At 43.7% G+C, this 22,781-nt stretch overlaps 1 protein-coding gene across 1 annotated transcript in view; it reads right to left on the reverse strand.

Annotated features, from left to right (window-relative positions):
* Positions 1 to 436: 436 nt before the first annotated feature.
* Positions 437 to 22,781, reverse strand: part of BTBD19 (BTB domain containing 19) — a 51,550-nt gene continuing 29,205 nt past the window's right edge. The window contains exons 4-8 of the mRNA XM_083742546.1: positions 17,948 to 18,007; positions 6,853 to 6,921; positions 6,246 to 6,377; positions 4,076 to 4,201; positions 437 to 3,470 (exon numbers count right to left, since the gene is read on the reverse strand). Coding sequence (XP_083598672.1) covers positions 3,336 to 3,470; positions 4,076 to 4,201; positions 6,246 to 6,377; positions 6,853 to 6,921; positions 17,948 to 18,007 — 522 coding nt within the window. The 3' untranslated portion in view covers positions 437 to 3,335. The remainder of the gene's footprint in view (positions 3,471 to 4,075; positions 4,202 to 6,245; positions 6,378 to 6,852; positions 6,922 to 17,947; positions 18,008 to 22,781) is intronic.

Below are 22,781 nucleotides of genomic sequence, written 5' to 3' on the forward strand. Positions count from 1 at the left end.
AGCTCTGGTTACACAATGACAGTATCCACCACACCTTGACCTAAGAAGTAAATCTGAACCCCTAGCATCCACATGAAGACTGAGCTGTTCACCAGAGCCTGTGTTGTTAGGGGGGAAAACTGGCCCTTACAGTTAGATCCTTTGCTTCTTGGCCTTTAAAAATGAAGCTGTTACTACTTCTGCATAAGTCAGTCACTGGGGATACAGATTGATGGGTTCATTTCCATGTGTTCCACTCCTAGAATGTTGGGACTATTGAGGGGAAAAAGTCCCTGGAATTTAGAATGAAGTTCTGGGAGCATCTATTGGCTGAATATGCTGCATGAAAGAGGCCATTGGAGGTGAGGGAATTCCCCATGGCTCAGGGAGCTAACCTTTGATTTGTGTTGCATAGAGAGTAAGTTGTATATAGGATATAGCAAACTTCAACTGCTCCTGTCCAACTGATATTTTATTTACTCTGAATGTGTTGTTTTCTAAAAAGATTTTGAGGAGATATATAAAATAATGACAATGAAATTGAGCCTATTCCTCCCTCCCACCAGTGGAGGTACATAGCATTTATAAAAGCTTTCTGTAATTTATTACAGCAAAATATGATATATCAAGTACAACATCTGAGCGACAGTCCCGTCATCATCCAAAAAAATAAAAGTTGTTTCATACTAAAGGAGACAGAGACAGTTATGGCATCTGTATTTGCAATGTTGTTCTTTAAGTCCTGTTTCATTGGTGTACGAAATAAATTGCTACCATGTAGTATAAAAAAACACACCTGGTGTTTCCTTGCTGTTCAACACTTTAAACATACTGTCTCGCCAGAGTGGTACATGCTCTGGTTATCTCCCGCTTGGATTACTGCAGTGCGCTGTGTGGGGGGCTACCTTTGAAGGTGACTCGAAAACTGCAACTAATCCAGAATGCAGCAGCTGGACTGATGACTGGGCGTGGCCGCCGGGACCATATAACTCTGGTCCTAAAGGATCTTCACTGGCTCCCAGTATGCTTCTGAGCACAATTCAATGTGTTGGTGCTGATCTTTAAAGCCCTAAATGGCCTCAGCTCAGTATACCTGAAGGAATGTCTCCACCTCATCATTCAGCTCAGACACTGAGGTTGTCCCCCAAGGGTCTTCTGGCAGTTCCCTCAAGGCGAGAAGTGATGTTACAGGGAACCAGGCAAGGGCCTTCTTGGCAGTGGCATCCTCCCTGTGAAATGCCCTCCCATCAGGTGGCAAGTAGATAAAGAACTACACAACTTCTGAAGACAGCCCTTTTGTGTTATTATTATTATTATTATTATTATTATTATTATTATTACTATTACTATTAGTGATTTTTTCCAGCTATAGCCCATCTCTATACATACCTATTCACCCTGGTTTTTGGCACTTAGGTGTATATGTTTAGGACCCAACTTATTTTTGTTGTTTTATTGTTGTAACGTGCTCTGGGACCTTAGGCTGAAGACTGGGAAATTAGTAATTTATCATTATCATTATCATTGTAATGCACCCCATAGTCGCCTTTGACTGGACTTAACCGTCCGGGGTTCCTTTACCTTTAACTAACTCCACTGTTAAACCATGCAAATAATCCAAGTTTGGATGATGAGCAACCTTGCTGCTATCAGTATCCAAATGTGTTCTTTGGTTTGTTTGTTTCCTTCATATTACTTATACTAGGGACTATTTGGAAAATGCTAAAGATCATAAGAAGTTGTTTGGATTACGTTAAAGGGGAATGAGTTTTATTTATAATGCTTGCTGTTCTTATTATTCTAAGATGAGGTTCTATTTCCATTTAAAAGAAAAGACAACATTATTTGTGTAAGTGCAAAGGGATGATCCTGCCCACAGAACAGCCAGTTTCTATGAAGGCTTGGGTCATTACAGAACCATCTCCCACAACTTGACCAGCTTTTGAACCTGGCCCTTGTTACTTTTGCAATCTCCTAGCGGAAAAGTGACTCATATAGATGAGTATATTATACTAAGCAATGTTTCTGAGATAAGTGAGATAAGTGTCAAGGAGACCTTAGCTCCCGAGCTTTGACACAGACTGACAAGCATGTATAAGCAATACTCTGAGTAGATGCAATTATAACTTTTAGTAACGGGTGCAATTTAGAAGGTCGGTTGGAGTGGCAGTTTTCAAGTGATAAGCCAGTTGCTTAACAGAAAGTGCATCGAAGTATTAAGAAAGCACTGTTTATGGTAGCTGATTATACGATAGTGCTCAGGATTTCCTATGACACACCCTATTGTCTACAATGAAAACATTCACTTCAATGTAGGAGCACCTTTCCATAACCAGTCCAAGTAAACACATCTCTCCTACCCTTTGTCCCTTGTGGTAGGCGAGCCATGGTGAAGAATAAGGCGGCCAGATTGCTAGCTGGGGCAAGATAGTCTGAGCATATAACAATCTTGGCACAACTGCACTGGCTACCAGCTAGTTTGGGGTGCTCAATTCAAAGTACTGGTTTTGATCTATAAAGCCTTATGCTGCTCAGGACCCCCAGCACTTCAAGGACTGCATCTGCTGACATGAACCTATCTGGACACTGTGTTCATTATCTGAGACCCTTCTCTATGTGCCACCTTTGAGGGAAGTGCAGGGGATGGCAACATGATAATGGGGACTTTTCAGTGGTGGCTCTCTGCTTGTGGAGGAGTGCTTTCTCCAGGGAAGCACGCCTGGTGCTGTGTGAGAAAGATCAGGCTAAGAGAGTGTGACTTCAAGGATAAGTGGAGATTTGAACCTGGGTCTCTCTCTCTCTCCCTGCTCAGTCTCAGTCTGACACACTCATCACTACACTAAGAGCAAGTTGGGATTGGAAGAAACAAAAGAATAAAAAAACAGATATTAGATACAGTGGTACCTCTGGTTAAGAACAATTCGTTCTGGAGGTCCGTTCTTAACCTGAAACTGTTCTTAACCTGAGGTACCACTTTAGCTAATGGGGCCTCCTGCTGCCACTGCGCTGCCGCCACGTGATTTCTGTTCTCATCCTGAAGCAAAGTTCTTAACCCGAGGTACTATTTCTGGGTTAGCGGAGTCTGTAACCTGAAGCGTCTGTAACCCGAGGTACCACTGTACAACCCTAGCCTGGATGGAACCTGTCTACCTCTGATGGAAACCAGGCCTTTCCCCCTTACACAATGGAACTCTCCCCTACCTCTCTCTGTCAATTGACTGTAAGGCTCAGGCTCCAGGCAGGGTGCCCCCAAGGCATTCAAAGCAGCAGCTGCAAGTTCTCAGTGCCAACATGAGCAAAGCTGGATGGGCTGGGCATGGAGGTATTACCCCCCTTCTTATTCAGGCGTCACCATGTCACTTGTGCTGTGGGTCAAGGGGGCGTTGATGTTCCCGCGACAGTGTTCCACGCCGGCGCTGGCACAAGGAGGACCGCATTCCACACCCCTTCCGTAGTGCATGCATCTTCCAGGCCTGAGCCAGGCTTTCCACCTAGGCAAGGGTAGAAACAAATCCATTATATTCAGGCCAGTGCTGGACAGGAGTGAAGATAAGTGGGAACCATAACCAGATGGGTAATGCAGCAGAATAATGTCTAAGCAGGGATGGTACAGGAGAATTGAGGAGGATACAGAGGGAAGCAGATGGAAGAAGTAGAGACGGCCACTTCTCTTCCCTCAGGGGCCCTGAGGCCATCACCTAGTAAACCAACAAACTCTCTTGGTTTCAGAACTCTACATGTGCTCTTGTCCAGGGTTCCACTGAGCCAGTGATGCTTTCTTTCAGGATATTCCATTCTATTCCTGTATCCTCATCCCTTCCACAACTTCCCCAGTGAGTTAGTATTCTGTGGTCCAGCCATTGAGCATTCTCACTCGTCACAGAGCTATTTTAGGTCCCACCTCCCTCAAGGTTCCCTACTCCCCTAAAAGTCTTATGCACTTCTGCAAACCACAGGAAAGGCGCTTCTAGTCTGCCACTAATTTTAGCTAATTAAACATGAAAAGAAGGAGCAAGCACTCTAAAGACAGGGAGAGACATGCGATCCATGCAAGCTGGTGCAACAAGTTATGACTGAGGTGGGTAGCCTCTCTCACTGGAATCATTTGGTCCTTCTTGTTCTCCTCCTCCAGCGTGGTCAGCTCACTTGGTGACAGCAGATCCAGACGCAGCCCTGGCACCACTGTTGCCGCCACATCGTGGACAGTCCTGTCTAGAACAGCCTGCAAGAAGGGAGTTCAGGATCAGCACAGGCCAGGGGAGAGGGGCTGCTGACAGACCTGGATAAGCAATCATGCCGCAAGCTGTCCTAGTTCTGAACTGCTGTGATGCAGCAGAAACTCTGGGGAAAGGGAAGGAAATAATTTTCAGTTCCAGGGAGTGGGTCGCCAAACAATGGGAGATGTGGAGTATCAGAGAAAGGTACCTCAGAATTCGTGAGATCTAGTGGGCCCTGCTCTTGCAGCTGGGTAGAAATAGGGAAAACTCATGTGATGGGGGCACCAGTGGGGAAATCCCCATGTTCTCCTGGATGGGTCTCATCTCTCTTTCTTAGCTAAGCTGGAGCTACTTGCTTTGTAGGCAACTTTTGGTGAGAACATTGGGGAATTTGATGGCTGTCATTTCACTGGGGCAAGTGCATCATAGGAACATTGGAAGCTACCATATTTTTCGCTCTATAGGATGCACCAGACCATAGGAGGGGGAGAACAGGGGGGAAAAATTCTCCCCCTCTCTGCTCAGCGCCCCTTCAGCGAAGCGGCAGAAGAAACGGAGCCCCTTCCATTTCTCCTCCTGCTTCATTGAAGGGACACTGCGAAGAGGGAAAACTGTGCAGTGCCTCTCCAGCGAAGTGAAGCCTGGAGAGCAAGAGGGATTGGTATGCACCGACCCCTCTTGCTCTCCAGGCTTCAGGCGGCTATCCGCAAGCCCCCGGAGCACAGTGGGAACTCCTGCTGTGCTCCAAAGGCATGCGGATAGCTGCCTGAAGCCCTCGGAGCGCAGCAGGAGTTCCTGCTGTGCTCCGGGGGCTTCAGGCAGCTTCAGCGAAAGCAACACGAAGCCTCTAGAGCGCGGGGGGAGCTCTCCCTCTGCGCTTCGGAGGCTTCACATTGCTATCCCTGAAGCCAAGGAGCCTGCATTCACTCCATAAGACACACACACATTTCCCCTTAATTTTTGAAGGGGAAAAGGTGCGTCTTATATAGCAAAAAATATGGTACCTTATGCTGAGTCAGTAGCGTCTAGCTCAGTAGTGTCTACCACATGGACTTGCTAGGGCTTTCTAGTATTTCAGACAGGAATATCTCCCATCCTTGCCTCAAGTTCTCAGGGACTGAATTTGGGACCATCTGCATGCAAAGCAGTTGCTCTATCCTACAACCCTTTCTTATCTGCTTGGAACACACTGTGGCCTAGATTCTGTTGGTTGGTAGGTGGTTGGCGCTAAGCAAATTTACTGAAGGAGAACACTGGACTGGCTCATTAGGTTTAGTATATTGCAGCTGTGGTGCCCGATTGGCTGGTCTGAAAACCAAGATTCTTCTATCTTGGAGCCCGGCCTGGTGGTAGTTAAATGATGGAGGTGGACTCAGTGTGGGTGGGTATGAGAGTGTTAGAGCCATAACACCAATGCTATGGAAAACCTGCAAATAACTGTAGATTAACATCTGCTATTAATGTGAAGTGGTTTGCTGGTTGTACATTTATTTTCCAACCACATAATTCTGTGGAAAACGTTTTATATACTCAAGAAAGGTGTAAGTTGCTGCCTTTGGCCAATGGGTTGCAGTTATTTTTATTATTTAGGTAATTTATATACTGTTTCATTCCTCCAAAAACTGTCTGAGTGGTTCCCAACATTATAAAAATATCACCAAAAAATACAACACAGAACAATTAGATCCTCTTAAACATCAGTATAAACTAAAACAACTAACATATGGAGACAGTAATAACTACTAGCTGACTGAAATACAGCAGAGACAACCAGCCCCACCCACCAACTGTGCAAGCCTGTATTTATATGGAGCATCAGCACTCTCACTTCTGTTGCTGCCTCTCCAACTTAAGTGGGGCAAAATTATGCACTCCCCACTTCCACAGCAACCTGCTATCACCAGGGAGCATCCACAATCATTCCTCCCCTACATGACTTTTAGTTCCTTTCAGCTCTATACATTTTCTAAGAGAACCCGTGAGTGGGATCCTCAATCCCTGCTCCCTGTTCCCTTTTCTCCCTTTTCTCACCACGTAATGAGCACTTACGGATCCAACATGAGCCCATTCCCGAACAGCACGAATCAGCTTCACCTCATCGATGGCCAAACAGTCACTGCGCAAGATAGTTTGCATTGCCAGTTCCGACAATTCCAAGAAGCCACGTGTTAGCACCACATCCTGGGGGAAAATATGCAGCTCATCTGTGGAGTGGAGAGAACTCCTCTGTCATTAAAAAATGGTGGCCACAGCTAAGGAGTAAGGTAACCATGGTATGTCCATAGAGAGTTTAGGGTTGAAATAGTTAGGTCTGCTAGGTGACATAAACTGCATTAGAGCCCTCTTCCTACCATGATGAAGCACAAAGACCACCATCCTTCCCAATTGCACCAAGGTACTGAGAGATGATGTAATCTGGAGGACAGGTCATTTCTGCCGGTGGCACTCTGTTCCCTGCATAACCAAATCATGATACTGAGCCAGTATGGTCTGAAAGCACATGACACAGCAACTCTGGACACCCTATATACGCCACTGTAATGGAAGCAAGGTGGGATATAAATATATCAAATGCTCTTCTCTATAGGGAAGAGGTCTGATTAGAATAGGACCTACATATTTCATGGGGAAACCTCTGCACTTGTCCTGTGCTTACCTGAGTACAACTCTCAATGAAAGCCAGGCAATGCATCTGCAAATCCATCTGCCCATATGCTACAGCTGCCTGCCATTAAGAGAGTGAGAAGAAAACATTACATTACAACGTAAGAAGAGTTCTGCTGGATAAGGCCAAAGGTCCATCTAATCTACCACTGTTCTCACACAGACCAACCAGATGCCCATCCATGAAAGAATGTTGGGGTTTTAGGTAGAGGTGAAGCAGAAAATGATCGTGGGTTGGGGGTGACAGAGCTGGCTGCAGTTTGCTTTTCATTTCATTCTAAGCATTTGAACCTGAAAGAAACACCATCAAAAGTCCTCTCCTCTCCCACAATGGAGATACTTATGGCAGACCCTCCAAGTGTCCCTATTTTACAGGGATTTCCCTGATTTAGAGAAGCCATCCCAGTTTCTGATTTCTGATCATGGAATGTCCCGCTTTTCCTTAGGACGTCCCTATTTTCATTGGAGAAATGTTGGAGGGCATGGTAGGATGTCCTTATTTACACTGGAAGAAATGTTGGAGGGTATGGAGTTATTTGAGTCCCAAGCTGCCTGAAGGCAATCCTGTATAGGGAAGTTTTTTAATGTTTAATGTTTTATTATTAGTTTTATTATTATTTTTATATATGTTGGAAGCTGCCCAGAGTGGCTGGGGCAACCCAGTAAGATGTGTGAGGTATAAATAGTAAAATTATTATTATGGAATGGGATGTCCCTATTTTCATCGGAGAATTGTTGGAGGGTACATTATGGGTAAACTTGGGAAAGTCTCTGCAATCCGTAGATCCTTTCCTGGGACCAAATGCAAGTCTGTGTTCTAGAATAGCAAGGTTCCTCTGGAAATCAAAGAGATGGGGCCGAGAGCTGTTTCATATGCCCATTCTGTATAATGATGGGGATGTCATAGGATTCCTACCTTCATAGGATTCCTACCTTCATTGTACCAGTCTGAATTACTCGTTACAAACACAAAACCTGATTTTGATCCCAACCACAAGCTGTCTTATAACGTAGTTTAAGTAACAGAGTTCAAAATGACCAAATGTGTTTGTGATTTGGTGTTCAGTGGGTTAATACTGTGGATGTACAGTAGAAATTTTTCCACTACTACATTTTTCCATGGAATCTTTCTCATTTCTAAAAATGCATTGTATCATAAAATTAATTTGGAACGTAACAAAATGACTGGGCAGTTTCAAAGCTATAACATTTTTTTAACCCAGAAGTCTATACTTTGAAATATATATAGATCTAATCAGCACCTCTTGGGGGCAGGCTAAAATTAGTATATTAATGGTTTTCAATGCCTTCATTCTCTTTTTAAAATGTAAACAATGAAAGAGAAGCTTATGCTAACTGAATTGTCATCTCTTCAAATATCTACACGTCTTCCATAAAAAAATGCAAAGCTTTGCTTGAAAAATATTTTTAAACGTAACATTTTAGGTTGCAATCCTATGCCCACTACTTGGGAGTAAGCCCCACTGAACTTGGGGCCCAACTAGAAGTGGCTATCATGTAATTTGTAATTGCATCAATGCCTTTCTAAAAGTAAATTGCAGGAGTGCAAGACCCAGGAATGGGGAATAGATGACATTAAGCCCTTGCCTCGTACTGTGATCTCAATCAAGACCAGCCCCTCTCCTAAAGGCTAAAGTCCCATGCCCTCCAAGCCAGGGTCTCAATGCAGATTGGGGTCCCTGGCCCTGTAGTTTCCCTTTAAAAAGCCAGTCATGCTAAGTGTGTGAATGGCATTTCACCTAGTTTATTCCACAATGGGACTTACTTATAATGAAACATGTGAAGGACTGCACTGCAAATGACATTAAAGATATGTGATGGTACTGAGGAAATTGAAAATAGGCTGACTGAAGGGTAATAGGATGTGCAACACCAAACATGCCACCATAATGACAGAAAGGCTGCCACAACTCCCTGGATACACCCCAGGAAAAATCTACCAGCATATCTGGAGAAAATGTGCTTGATAGCCTTCAGAAAAGCATTCTACGTGGTCTGTGTAAGGCTCAGGTATTAACAGGACATCAATGATAAACATAATGATAGCAGCCATATTATTTACTTTCTATAGTCCACATACATCTACCTTCATTGTACACTGCTTGAAGATAAGCATCCCATATGGCATTTGTCTGGCTACTAATGGAAATAGATGCAGCACCAGATGGACCTTTGATTGGATCCAGCAGGGCAATTCTTACATCCCTTCGAAGAGAACATACAAAGCAAGGAGTATCTACTTGCACTGAATGAGGCAAGCAAGCATGGTGGGTCAAGCTTATTCTGATTGCTTCTGCTAACATAAAGTAGGCAACCTGAAACTGTGAGATGAGATTAGTTATCATCTAATAACCTTTAAATACTCAACTGAACTCACAATCAGGATGGGTAAAGAACGACAAAATAGTGGATTTGTTCCACCTTTTCAATTGATGAATGTAAAGTGGGGGATGTAATGTTCACTAGTCATTCTAAGTTGGGAGAGTCATGGGCCTGCAATCACTCAGGGTTTCTCTCCCTAATTCCACCTACCTTCTGCATAATGTCTAGTTAAACACATTGTGTGGTGTTATTAATATAGAAGTGTCACACTGTATACATGGTTTAAAACACAGGCCAAGTTCTGAATTAATGTTGTTTGCAACAGGGTCACTTTTGTGTGTGTGTTGTGATTTTTTTTACTTTCTACATGAACATTCTTATTATTGAAAGGTCAAGCATGGCCATCTCTGAAGACAGAACTTGCAGGTATCACCTCAGTAAAACCAGAAATGCATCTGTGGAATGTGCCCTTTGCATCACTATCTGAAAATCCAAATGATATCAACATAATCTCCTGCAGGGCAATAGAAGCACCTGTGGATTCAATGCTACAAGGAAAATGGCCAGTCCCCATAGAAAGTGATGATGTCTGCTTACTCTGCTGATTCCCATGGGGATAGAACTAGCGAATGTCGTGTCAGACACATCCCAGGCTCAGTGAGCACAAATTACAGGTGGGAACTAGGAGGAGTAAGTTGTGCAGTTAAGCAAGAAATAAACAATTTCTGCTATGTGAAAACAATGTGTTTGTGGCAAACCACATTATCTTGCTGGTTGCTTTCAGGATACACCAGCCCCACCACATGGCCAAGCATGCAGCTGGAAACTAACGATTCCAATTAACGGCACCAGCTGACCACTGTAAACAGCCGTCAATCCACATGTGACCAGAGTAGCAACATTGTTTTCCTACTATTATCAGACAGAGTAAAAGGGAGAATGCAGTAGAAACTATGAGTTCCACTCAACCCAGCCTCCTAAAAAGGGGGAATTCTGACACATGGGTATGGCTAGCCCACTGCATATGACACCACCAAATCTCATGTCTCCTACAGGAACTGATCCCTGTATCACATGGGAACTGCCAGAAGCAACACTTCACAGATATGGAATGCTTTCCCCACCAAGGGGCATAGGCAGGCATGGCCAAACTTGGCCCTCCAGCTATTTTGGGACTACAATTCCCATCTTCCCTGACCATTGGTCCTGTTAGCTAGGGATGGTGGGAGTTGTAGTTCCAAAACAGCTGGAGGGCCAAGTTTGGCCATGCCTGGCATAGGCCATGCCCTTCTTAGAGATCAACTAGCCCAGGTTTGTACCCTCTACCCAATTTGGCAGCATGATCCATTCCAGCCTTAGGGATTCCTATATTGGTAGAAATGCCTGGTTCTTCTAAACAGAAAATTGAAATGCAACTCAACTAGAAGAAGCCAGTTACATACATAGAACAGGATGGAGACCAACTGGATGAGCTGTATCTTGAAAGCTGACACAATGGGGTGCAAATGTATTGTCCAGCTGTCTCTGGTGAAATTAACTATGCATCTCCTCATTCTGTAGCCATTACATGTAGGGCTCATTAAGCTTTGGGTGTCAGGTCAATGAAATGCATTCTGTGAACACCACAGATGTAATTCAGCCGAGAGAGAGACATGAGGTGGGGAGATTTTATCTGTCTGCCTCCACTCCAGTTGGATATGGTTCATTTCTCACCATAGCCTTATATAGCTGCCTGTATTTGACGGCTTGTATGCAAAGAGTGGTGTGAACAAGAGTTATGGGTCCTCCTGTGATATCACTGATGAGGACTATGTGGCCCTCCATATATTATTGGACTCCAGTTCCCATCAGCCACAGCCAGCATGGCTAATGGTCAGGGGGTGATGGGAGTTGTGGTCCAACAACATCTGGGGTCAAAGGTGGCAGGCACCCCTGAGCTAAAGGCGTGAGGGAGAACAGAGCAAATCCTGTGACAAATCAGGAGTCAACCAGTCTGCTTGAAGAACTCTAGCAGAGGAAAGAAGTGAGAGATGCCAGCATGCTTCCTTAAAAACTATTAGTGAAGAAGCTGGAGGTAGGCATCCCAGTCACACCAACAGCTCAATTGTTAAGAAGCAAAAGAGTCATTCCTCTACCCGCTGCCCAGGATGCATTTTCCCATTCTGATTTTTTCCTTTTCCTGAATTTTGTCTGAATGAATGGAAATTTTATATTTCCAAATCTTATCAGATACTTAATGACTCAACGAACTTTAAAACACATTTCTGTCCAAAGACTGAAAGTGCATGTCTTGTCCAAGGCATCAACATTTGTGGAGCAGAAACCTTGAACAACCTCTACTAGAGCAAATCAAGCTGCTTCCAAACTGTCACTATTTTTGAGTGAGATTCAGTCACTTACTGACAAATTTAGGTTATGCAGTTAGCAAACCACTTTTTTAAATTAAAAAAACCACCCAGACTTCTTGTGGTATGGAAAGTGACAGGGCAATGCAGCAGAAAGTGCAAGATAACAATCACTTGACTCAGTTATGTATAACCTCCCTGCAAACAAATCAGAAGCAGCTAACATTGAATTATCTCCACTCTTTGTGCAAGCAAACTGAGATGAATGCTCAATAAGCAGGGCTGGGGAGATAATTGCAAGGAGTGCTTTGTCATGTGAGTTAACATTATTTTATATTTTTGCCCACTAAACCTTGGATGTCTGCACTCTGTCAGATGGCACATCTGTGAAAACAAGAAATGTTTTTCCTGTTTAACAGCCGGAACCATCTGAGTTTGGACAACAGCTTTGCTGCAGACCTGAATAATTGCTTCATGGTTTTCATCTCTGGAGATTGTCTTTGCAGAGGAAAAAAAGAAGCAGTAGAGGGGCTGATGCAACTAGTCCCAACATGGTTATGATACATTTAAGTCTATGAAGCCCTAAATGGTTTGGTGGGACCATGATACTCAAAGGACTGCCTTGTCCTCTCACGTAAACTGGTCCATCCGCCATGTTCATCATCTGAGGCATGTTCCATCTCCAAGTGCCCTCAAAGGTACATTCAGTTGCAGCAGAACCTTTTTGGGTGCAGCACCCATATCACAGAATACCTTTCCCACGAGCTTCACTTGGCTCCCATTCTTATGGTTGTTTAGTGAGATGTAAAAACTTTTTGAAAAAAATCTTCCTGGTGTTGTATCGGCTCTGGACTATTTAAATACTTGATTGTGTTTAAACTAGCTCCACCTTAACTTAGTCTTCTTGTCCATTTGTGTTGCACATTATTATAAATGCAAGCTGCCTTAGGGGTCCTTTCTGGGGACCAAAAGGCAACAGATACTTCATTTTATAAACAAATAAAATGTTCCCACAGTACCAAAAGTTAAGTAGTATTATTTTTAACTGGTAATGGGGGTGGGAGGAGAGAACTTAAGGGGAATCCGTCCTGTTGTAGGTGGGAGAAACCTAGCCTAACAGACAGATATGAGGGAGTTTTGCACACGTCATCATGCTGATGACATTCTGGTAAACTGGGTTGGACCTGGCCACAAAAAGTTCATCAACAGCGCACAGTGAGGCTTTACCCTTTATCTGTTCTCTTTTTGCAGCAAAACAGGAAAAGGGAGGGAGTATCTGTGAACCCACAACTCTGTTTGTAACTAGTACTGCTTTCACTCCCCAGGCCAGGAGTCCTCGTTTTAGTTTCACCTCCACTGACTCTGCCTGAAGGCAGGGATGAAGCTAACCTAAACATGAGCATGAAAGAGGCTCCACTCGTTGATAGTGATCAATTAGTATTTGGACCTAATTTCTTATGGATGTGCACTGCAATGGGGAGTGGAGACTAATATGGCGCTGGTGCTGTGTCCTTCTGCTAGTTCGGTTAAGAATACAGTTATCCATTAGCTCTATTCACACACACAAAAAAACCTTTGCATGTGCACAGAGGCAGAATGGGACTGTGACCGCTGATTCCACCTATGGTGTTGTGTGTCCTGCCGACTCTGACTCTTGACTTTCATGCCTAAGGCTTCTGGATCCCAAGGGCAGGTTCAATCACAATACTAATTAGGGGGAGGAAAGGGAATTGCTAACTCAATTCAGTAGGGGTCTACTCTCACTCCACTGAACATGGTGTCTTGGGTTGCCTGGGCAGGAGTAATTTTCTTCTTCAGGCCTCCATGTTCAATGCAATAAGATTGGGAGGGCGGGGCCACCACACGATGATGGAGGTTACAGCCAGGAAGTGCAGCCCTCCTGCATTTGCTGACACATGAAGGACCATGAAGATAGGGGTAAAAAATATACACAGGCAGGGGAAAGAAAATGAAGGAATTGTGCTCTTATTAATCAAACAATTTAGGGGTAGCTTCTGATATAAGCAGAAGAAAGAGTGCATGTACTGCATCACATTGCTCAATGCAGAGTTTGTGGCTTAGGGAAGATTACCTTCTCACAGGCAAAGGGAAAATCAGAATGTCTAACCATGCTTTATCTAGGCTGGAGGGTATGAATACAGTGTGGGGGCCACATAAGTGCCGATTTCTGACCATCACCTGCACAAGAGGTGATTGGTGCACAGATAGTGCTACCAGAGCACTGGTTATCTATTCAGTGGGGTGAGAGTATGTATATACACTGTACTGGAATAAGTCCAGGATTCCCTTTCCTTCCCCTAATTAGTATAGTGATAGCCCCTGGGCTACAGAAATATGGGTCAGTGGCTCATTCAAAAATAGCAGCAGCATCAGTTGGTTAGCCTACTTTAGCTCCACAAATTTCACAAATGCCCTTGGGAAAACAGCAGCCACAAAGCATGCATTAGGAAACGGGGGGGGGGGGGCATATTCTTAAGGGTGTTTTTAAATTTCTTTCTTTGTGTCAGAAATTTTGCAAGATTCCCATGTAATTTTATTGAAGGGCAAGGTATAAATATCTTAAATAAATAAAAATAAATAAATGTTAAATAAATAAAGGAATGCACGTTGCCACAGGATATTGAGGGGGCTCATCCCCCTCCTTGAAAATTGGGGGAAGGGCAAGGGCCCTCGACTCCCACCAGCTGGTGCCCCTGTCAGGGAGTTACTGTTGCTCTTAGTGATTTTTTTTTGTATCTTTATTATAATTTATGTGGAAACTGTTCAGTTTGGTTGTGTACTTTTTGATATTTTATTTATTGTTTCTGACTACTTTTGCTGTGTTTTGAACTTTTTCATGTTGTAAGCCAGCTTAAGCACAGTTTCAGCTGTGGAAAGGTGGCATACAATTAAATGATTATGTATGTATATTTGGCAGTTACCACACAGAGCTACAGTTCCCAGCACCCTTAACAAACTACAGGCCCCAATATTCTTTGAGGTAAACCATGTGCTTTTAATGTGCTTTCATTGAATGGTATATATTCAGCCACTGCACAGCTTGTGATGGTCCTATAACCACCACCACCACCTGCAGTGTGGAGTGGTGCAAGCGGACAAGCATGGAATGAGGATGTGGGTGCATTTAGAACATATGGATTTGCTGCATTCAAGGTTGCTACCTTGACACACCTTTGGTCACAGTTTGCCTGTAGCCTGCTATCATATCACAGTTATGATCATAACATGTTATGATGCTATGTGATCATGATACAAGAAAGAAGCAAGGTGGGAGACTCAGTTTGTGACAGCAAGCACCTATGGAAGCCAACAAGACTCAACAGTGGAGCATCTCCAGTTATCCTGGGCTCAGAGCCTAGAAAGGCATCACTGCAAAAATTTACCTTTTCGGGAAAATAGTGACCCTCCAGAAGATCCCATCTTCACTGACCACTGGCCATGCTGGCTGGGGCTGAGTAGAGGCTGGCCCATTAGAGCAAATGGTCCCACCATCTCTCAGCCCCACCTGACTGCCTTCTTACTTACAACCAATCCACTGACTGTCAGCTTCCTGCTCCTTAATCTTAGTATTGCCCCTAGTAGTACTTAGCAGGGATGAGGACGGGGACACAACTAGCTTGTGCCACCTTTCATGACTGGTCCTGCCTCTGCCTACTGTTGGCCTCCTTGCCTTCTGCCCTAGTAGTCCCGATGGATACCAGGGACCACTGCTGGGGCTGATGGAGGCTGGGAGTCCAAGAACATCTGGTGGGCCACAGAGCTTCCACATCTGCTTTATTAAATTCTTATAGCAGTGGCAAACTATACCAAGTGAGGCCTATTTGAGACCCTCATGAAATCAGATTACTGTAGTAGAGAATACAATCGTACCTTGGAAATCAAACAGAATCCGTTCCAGAAGTCCGTTTGACTTCCAAAACGTTCAAAAACCAAATCGCGGCCTCTGATTGGCTGCAGGAAGCTCCTGCAGCCAGTCATAAGCCGTGGAAGCCCTGTTGGACGTTCAGGTTCCAAAAGAACATTCGCAAACCAGAACAATCACTTCTGGGTTTGCGGCGTTCGGGAGCCAAAACATCTGAGTTTCAGGGTGTTTGGGATCCAAGGTACCACAGCAATGTTGTTGTTGTTGTTGTTGTTGTTGCTGCTGCTGCTAATTGCATTTATAGCTCACCTTTCCTCCAAGGAATGCAAAATAGCATACATAGTTCTCCCCCTTCCCATTTTATCCTCCCAACAACCCCGTGAGGTAAGTTAGCATGGGAGATAGCAATTAGTCCAAGGTCACCCAGTGAGTTTCATGGTCAAATGGGGATTTGAACCCTGGTCTCCCAAGTCCTAGCCCAGGACTCTGACTATGACAACACACTGGCTCTCAATGTTTTCTCAATGTTTGATCACAGAAATGGGGTGATAGTATTTGGCCTACGGTGTCAAGGATCTAGCAATTGAATGCTGCCCCAGCCTTTGCCAGAGATTTTACAGCATTGTAGTTTCCTTCTCCTTTGGGTGCAACTGATACAGCACAGAAGGCTGGCTGCTCCCTGAGGCAAAGTGAGGACAGACCCTTTTGTTGCAGCTCCTCATCCTTCTGGCCCATACATGCTATATGTGGGGGAAGGGGAGAGGATGCACACAAAGAATCAACCAAAAATAAAGGAAGCGTCTAGGCATTGTTGCAAAGGAAACCCGGCACAACAGGACTCCCCTCCCCTCCCCATTTTATAATGCCTGGTCACCAGCTTAGAGTGGTTTCTGGTAGATGCCAGAGTCCCATTTACCGGCTGCTCCTGAACTTCAGCTGCTAGATTTGGCTTGTGTGTGTCAGCTGGCGTGAAATCAGCCCGCAGGGCTCAGTGTTGGCCTCGAAGGGGCAGGTGCCGCCAGAACAAAGGCTGCAGCACTACAGGAGGCCTTGCTAAGGTCCTGTAAAGAGAACTCAGATGGTGGAGTGGGAGCTGGGAGAGTAAAGTTCAAAGAGAGTATGGTTCCTCCATTGCCCTGAAAGGGGCAGCACAATCTCTAGGGAGATGGTAAAGGAGGGAGGGCACCACAGAGGCAATACAAAGCTGGAAAAGGGATTTTTATATCAGGATACATTTCTAGTGCTCCCTCACCAGCATATGCATTGCTCCTCCTTGGCCAGTTCCTCTTTCCAAAACTTTAGTCTCTTACCCACAAAATCTAAAATCATAATATCTGCAATAAAGCTGAGAAAATATTGGCAGCTTTTTTGCTCTAACTCTGAGACATGCACTTCTCATGCTGATGAAGTCTGTTCCAGAGAGGGCGATTAGGCTCTGTTTTTTCCCTCCATTTCTAATAACAGGGGGGCAAAAAGAGCTCACAAACTGAAATTGATGCTTGGATATTTTTTCTGCAGATAAATGAAGATGAAGGTTGAAGCTGTAATAGCAATTTTATTGATATCAAGCCCTGGGTGATGTGTTGCTTTTTTGTTTTGTTTTTATTGCTAGAAAATAAATATGTAAAAATAATATACAAGCTACGTTCATGAGGTCTGTGGTAGAGTGGGATAGGCTATGACAATTTCTTCTGTTTATATACCAAAAGAGATGAGAGTGTACGTATTGCCAAAACAAGAGTAGTATTAAGCCTTTGCTTCCTCGTAGCAGCAAAAACCTTCTATAGCTTAGCTAATGAGATCCAAGAATAACTATTGCCCATTAGGAATCGTCTGACTGGTTTTAAATTAGTCCCAATTAATATATCATCAAGGCACTGTTGCCACTTTCCTGAGTGTTTGAAGGCCAGAATGCCATTGGGCTGATGGATCACATGGGTAGTATCCATGCCAACATCCCCGCCTCACAGAGATAGGCTGCTAAAAGAGAAATAACTACTTACGTTCCATTTCAACAAATTTGTGCGTGGCTTTAAAGAAAGTGGATCGGGCGCTCTTAAAGAGAAAACATTACCACCTCAAATCTGAAGCTCCATCTGCACTATACATTCAAAGTAATATATCACACTGAACAGTCACAACCAGCCCTCAAAGTGTAGGGCTTGTTAAGGGTGTAGGAGAGTGCAGGAAGTGTAGTTTGTTAAGGGTGCTGAGAGTTGATAGGGGGCCCCTATTCCCCTCACTGAGCTATAGTTCTCAGAGCTCCCTGAGAAGATGGATTGGTTGTTTAACCATTCTGCAGCCTGCCCACAATCACACAAACAATCCCATGTCTTTTATATATTCATCACTGGAGATGCGTATCTTTAGAACCAGCCTAATCTGAAGGGAATCTGAACTGTTCAGCTGACTAACAACAGGATGTCCTAGGAAAGGTCTTCCGCCCCTTCATGTAAATTAATCTAGGTCTCTAGGATTGACAGGCATTGTGAGAAGGAGGGAGAAATGCCACTCACCTGAAAGGCCTCACAGGCCTGATCCACACTCAGTGTGTCCTTGATGAATTCAACACATAGCTGGAACAAAAGAGGTTGAGAATCAGACTGCGCAAGACAGAATCTTGAACACGCCTGTAGCACTAGCAACAACCCAACACTTTCCTGAGATCTACAGCATTTTTGGAGCTACAGCCTCTCCAATTTGGAACAGGAGACCTACATTGCTGCTTTGAAATCTATCTCTGAACTTTGTCTCTGTTCCAGTTTGACCTTCAATGAGGTTTTCTAAGCAATGGCACTGTGAACTGAGGGCTGCTCCACATATTGCTGCAGAGAAAACAGACCCAATATAGCACCTTCTTTCTCAGTCCCACAAAACCCAGTGCATGGCACCACCCAAATTGCCTACTCTAGCCACCACAGATAAATGCTTCTAGCACCTATGCAATCTAAGGGACATCCCATGCCCCAGGGAGGGAACTGAGAGCCAGCATGGTGTTATTGTTAAAGTGTTGGAAATGTAAGAGTAATAAATAAACAAACCTTTCCCCTTACCCTTCTATTTGAAAAAGAATGGATTAGTAAGAGTAAGAGCAGTACACAGTTTCTCTTCAACCAGCCACATTTTGCATTAGGTGGAGCTTAATGAAAGAGGAGAGCACAAAATATGGTCTGAAGCTCAACATCAAAAAAACAAAGATCATGGCCACTGGTCCCATCACCTCCTAGCAAATAGAAGGGGAAGAAATGGAGGCAGTGAGAGATTTTACTTTCTTGGGCTCCATGATCACTGCAGATGGTGACAGCAGCCACGAAATTAAGAGACGCCTGCTTCTTGGGAGGAAAGCAATGACAAACCTAGACAGCATCTTAAAAAGTAGAGACATCACCTTGCCAACAAAGGTCCGTATAGTAAAAGCTATGGTTTTCCCAGTAGTGATGTATGGAAGTGAGAGCTGGACCATTAAGAAGGCTGATCGCCGAAGAATTGATGCTTTTGAATTATGGTGCTGGAGGACACTCTTGAGAGTCCCATGGACTGCAAGAAGATCAAACCTCTCCATTCTTAAGGAAATCAGCCCTGAGTGCTCACTGGAAGGACAGATCGTGAAGCTGAGGCGCCAATACTTTGGCCACCTCGTGAGAAGAGAAGACTCCCTGGAAAAGACCCTGATGTTGGGAAAGATGGAGGGCACAAGGAGAAGGGAACGACAGAGGACGAGATGGTTGGACAGTGTCTTCGAAGCTACAAACATGAGTCTGACCAAACTGCGGGAGGCAGTGGAAGACAGAAGTGCCTGGCGTGCTCTGGTCCATGGGGTCACGAAGAGTCGGACACGACTAAATGACTAAACAACAACAACAACAACAATGAGCAGCCTTGGAGGCAGGTTTTGGTAGGTGGAGCTGGGTGGGAGGGTGATAGTTCTAGCCCCTTTGGTTTGTAAGAAAATTTAGTAGGCTTTCTGAACCATGGAAAGAAGGGCTGCTAGAAAGCAAAGTTTATGCCATTTTGTGCTTCTTGCTGCCTTGGGAATTGACTTCTCTGCATTTGTATAGTCAGAGAGATTTTTAAGTTAAGCTTCATCACTCCCATTGTGGAGTCAGAGCAGCAGCCTGACCCGCACTTCAACCTTGGCAGCTGCTGTAGCAACACTGAGAGACTGTCTAGAATTTTGCAAGGCAATCATAAACTGGACGTTCAGGTGAAGTATACCAAGAAAGTGACAAAATAGTAATGATTTAAAAGCCAGAAGTGAGATAAAAATAACAGTAATAATAATTAACAGCAGCAGCAGCAATAATAATAATAAAATCCTCATCACAACAACTATAACCATTAATAAGAAATACTGGAGCAGAGATTGCTGGACTGACAAAACCAGTGAAAGCTTTTGAATTTCATTAGTGAACAAAGATTGTAAGATAGGACCATGTGAAGGTCATGCAAAGTGGAGTGATGTCATCCCTGTCTGTGACACAGTCACTCGGCTCAAAATAACCCCTCTGGGCTTGCAACTGAACAGTGATTTTCAAGTGCTAATGGGTCAAATCACACATCATGTATTGCAAATGTCACTTTTGCTTTCTGACCCAGATGCATACTACTCAATCTCACCCACACACTTACACCAGGGCTACATGAAGTGGAAAAGGACTGCAGACTACATGCATTACAAGAGAGTATGTGCATATTGTTTTTAATTAAAACAACAACAGCAACCAAAAATAGCATTCCCTAATAGATATTCTGTAGAATTACAAATATCCTCTTGGACAATTTAAAGATTTGAAGATATAAAATTCAGTCTAAAACTAGGCTGGGAAATAAATTAGGGGTTTTTTTTATTGGAGAAGCCAGGACATGGGACCTTCTGCATGAAAAAAACATGTGTTTTACCATTCAGCTATGGAAGGTGCTGACGTTTTCTGTGGCAGTAACAGGGGATTTACAGGAGAGGATGTGCCACCCCACCCCCCACGTCCTGTCCTCAGAGTTTGTCTGCCAACTACAAAAAGAAAAATCCTCCAAACCTCCCTAGCACTCTTGCAGAGATGATTAACTACAATAACAGGTTATTTCATTAATCTTTACAAGAAGAGCAAAGGAGAGCAGGCTTTTAGTATCGTGTCATAATGGCCAAGGGGACTAAGAATTAAAAATGAACCAGCTGGGCATGTTTCAGGATGACCCAGAATTTAGAGCCAAACGAGTCCCAGTGTTGAATAATGAGCCTAGATGCTGCTGGTAATAGAAGAATTAAAGCAAAATTGGCAAATTGGATGGATCCGTACAAAGCTAAGTCACATGGGACGAATTAGTGAGAGAGAGGTTAACAAAAATGACTGTTAATGGTGGTAAATGGCTAACATAATTACCTCAGTAGTGAATCCATGAGATATAAGTTAAAGTGAATACAAATTTAAGCAGAACCCCATGCACAGACAGTTAAGATCAAATTTTGATGATGGTGGTAGCTGACTAAATTGTATCCGTACAAATGCTGTCATACTCTGTTCTAAAAACGATCAAACTGGCATTGGGGAAATACAGAAAGTTGGTGCAAGAAAGATCACTTTGTAAAGACAAGTGGACTAAAGGCCAGTTCAGTCTGCTAATAGTGAATTTTGCCACAACCCCTAATCCCAGCTTTTTTTCTAGAGAAAGGCACTGTCTTCCACTCCCACGCTTTGTGAGAAACACAGTTGCTACTTGGCTTTCTACCCCCACTCACACTCTCTGATTTCAAAGCTATAATTAGTTTCCTAGCAATGAGCAGAATGCCAGCAGATTGGGAGCAATAAGTGCAGCGCATGCAGGGTTTTCCCCAAGGACGGAATTGATCACTGCCAACTAAACATGACACATAATAGCCAGGAGTGTGGGATCCTCTCTTTTTCAATGACAGTCCCATTCACTGTGGTGCAGAATGAGCCAGAATTAGCTTTTGTTGAATCACATACTTTCATATTCACCATGAAGTACAAATGAAAAAAGCTCTCATTGTCAACTGGTCTTCAACCAAGGAGGCAGGCTGGCTAAACAAATATATTCTCTTGCAAAAGAAATCCTAGAGGGAACTAGGATTTAATGCTGAAAATATTAAAATTGGAGTCAGATGCAACATAATGGAATTGAAATAAGAAATAAGTGACACACATATTTTATAGACAAGGATTTAGGACCAAACTACATCGTTGATTACATGGTAAGTTGGCAATGGAGAAGTGACAAGGGAGGGGGTGCTTAACCATTCCTCTTTATTTTGTTTTTCACATCTACTCCCTCCACCAAAAGAGGTTTAAAATGCAACAGAAACATTGAATTCTGGTCCACACACACACACACCATAAAATGAATGCACTTTTCATCATTTAACATGACCCTCTTTAAATTGAATAGTTTGTCCTCAGTAGAGCATGAGACTCTTAATCTCAGGGTTGTGGGTTTGAGCCCCACATAGGGCAAAAGATTCCTGCATTACAAGGGGTTTGACTAGATAGCCCTTGTGTCCCCTTCTAACTCTACAATTCTATGTCTCTGTTTGTCAAGGAACAGTAACATGACAAAACGGAAGAAGAGCTGTAGAAAATTGGTGGTAGATACTAAATGCTACACAGAAGCTTTTTTTGAACCTTGGATCCCCAAATGGCCAGCACTAAGGATTTCTGAGAGTTGATCCAACAACATCTATGAAGCTGGGAGTTCAGCAACATTGGACAATGGAAAATTATTTAAAAATTATTAGACCACATTGCCAGAGGTCATGTAAAGAAAACAGGATGTCTTACAATAAGACACATCTGGTTTCTTTTTGAGAATGTGCTTTTGCAGTACAGTGACAAGGAAATGCCATGCATGTCTATTCAGAAGGAAGCTCTCACAAACTGCAATGAGACTTACTCTCAGTTAAGCAGTTCCACTTGGCTCTAGTGAGCACATTGTCAGTAGTGCTCAGAATTGCCATGCCAGCTGATCAAGAGCAGCATTCTCTCTAGAGAACCGGAGCTGCCATTTAGTTCAACAGAGCCTAGAAAAGAAAGGAAAAAACATGCAGACCTCCTAGACATGGGAATAAAAACTTGGATAACCTTGGCTGTCACTGTGCTTACCTTCTCTCCCATTGCTCTAGCTGTAGCTTCTACTTTCATGATTACCTGGAATTATATCCTGATATCCTGATGATCTTCCTACAGCCCGACTCCATACGGCCGGTGATTTGTAAGCAAATCAGAATGAATTATCAGTAAAAATCAGGCAGAGTCTAAGGGTGCCCAAACTTTATTCAAAGAGGGCCAGATTGATGGACTCAACATGCGTGGAGGCCAAAGTTGTTGAGCTTTTTTTACC

The sequence above is a fragment of the Podarcis gaigeae genome (genome assembly GCF_964106915.1).
Source record: "Podarcis gaigeae genome assembly, chromosome: 6".
In the NCBI taxonomy this organism is placed as follows: Eukaryota; Metazoa; Chordata; class Lepidosauria; order Squamata; family Lacertidae; genus Podarcis; species Podarcis gaigeae.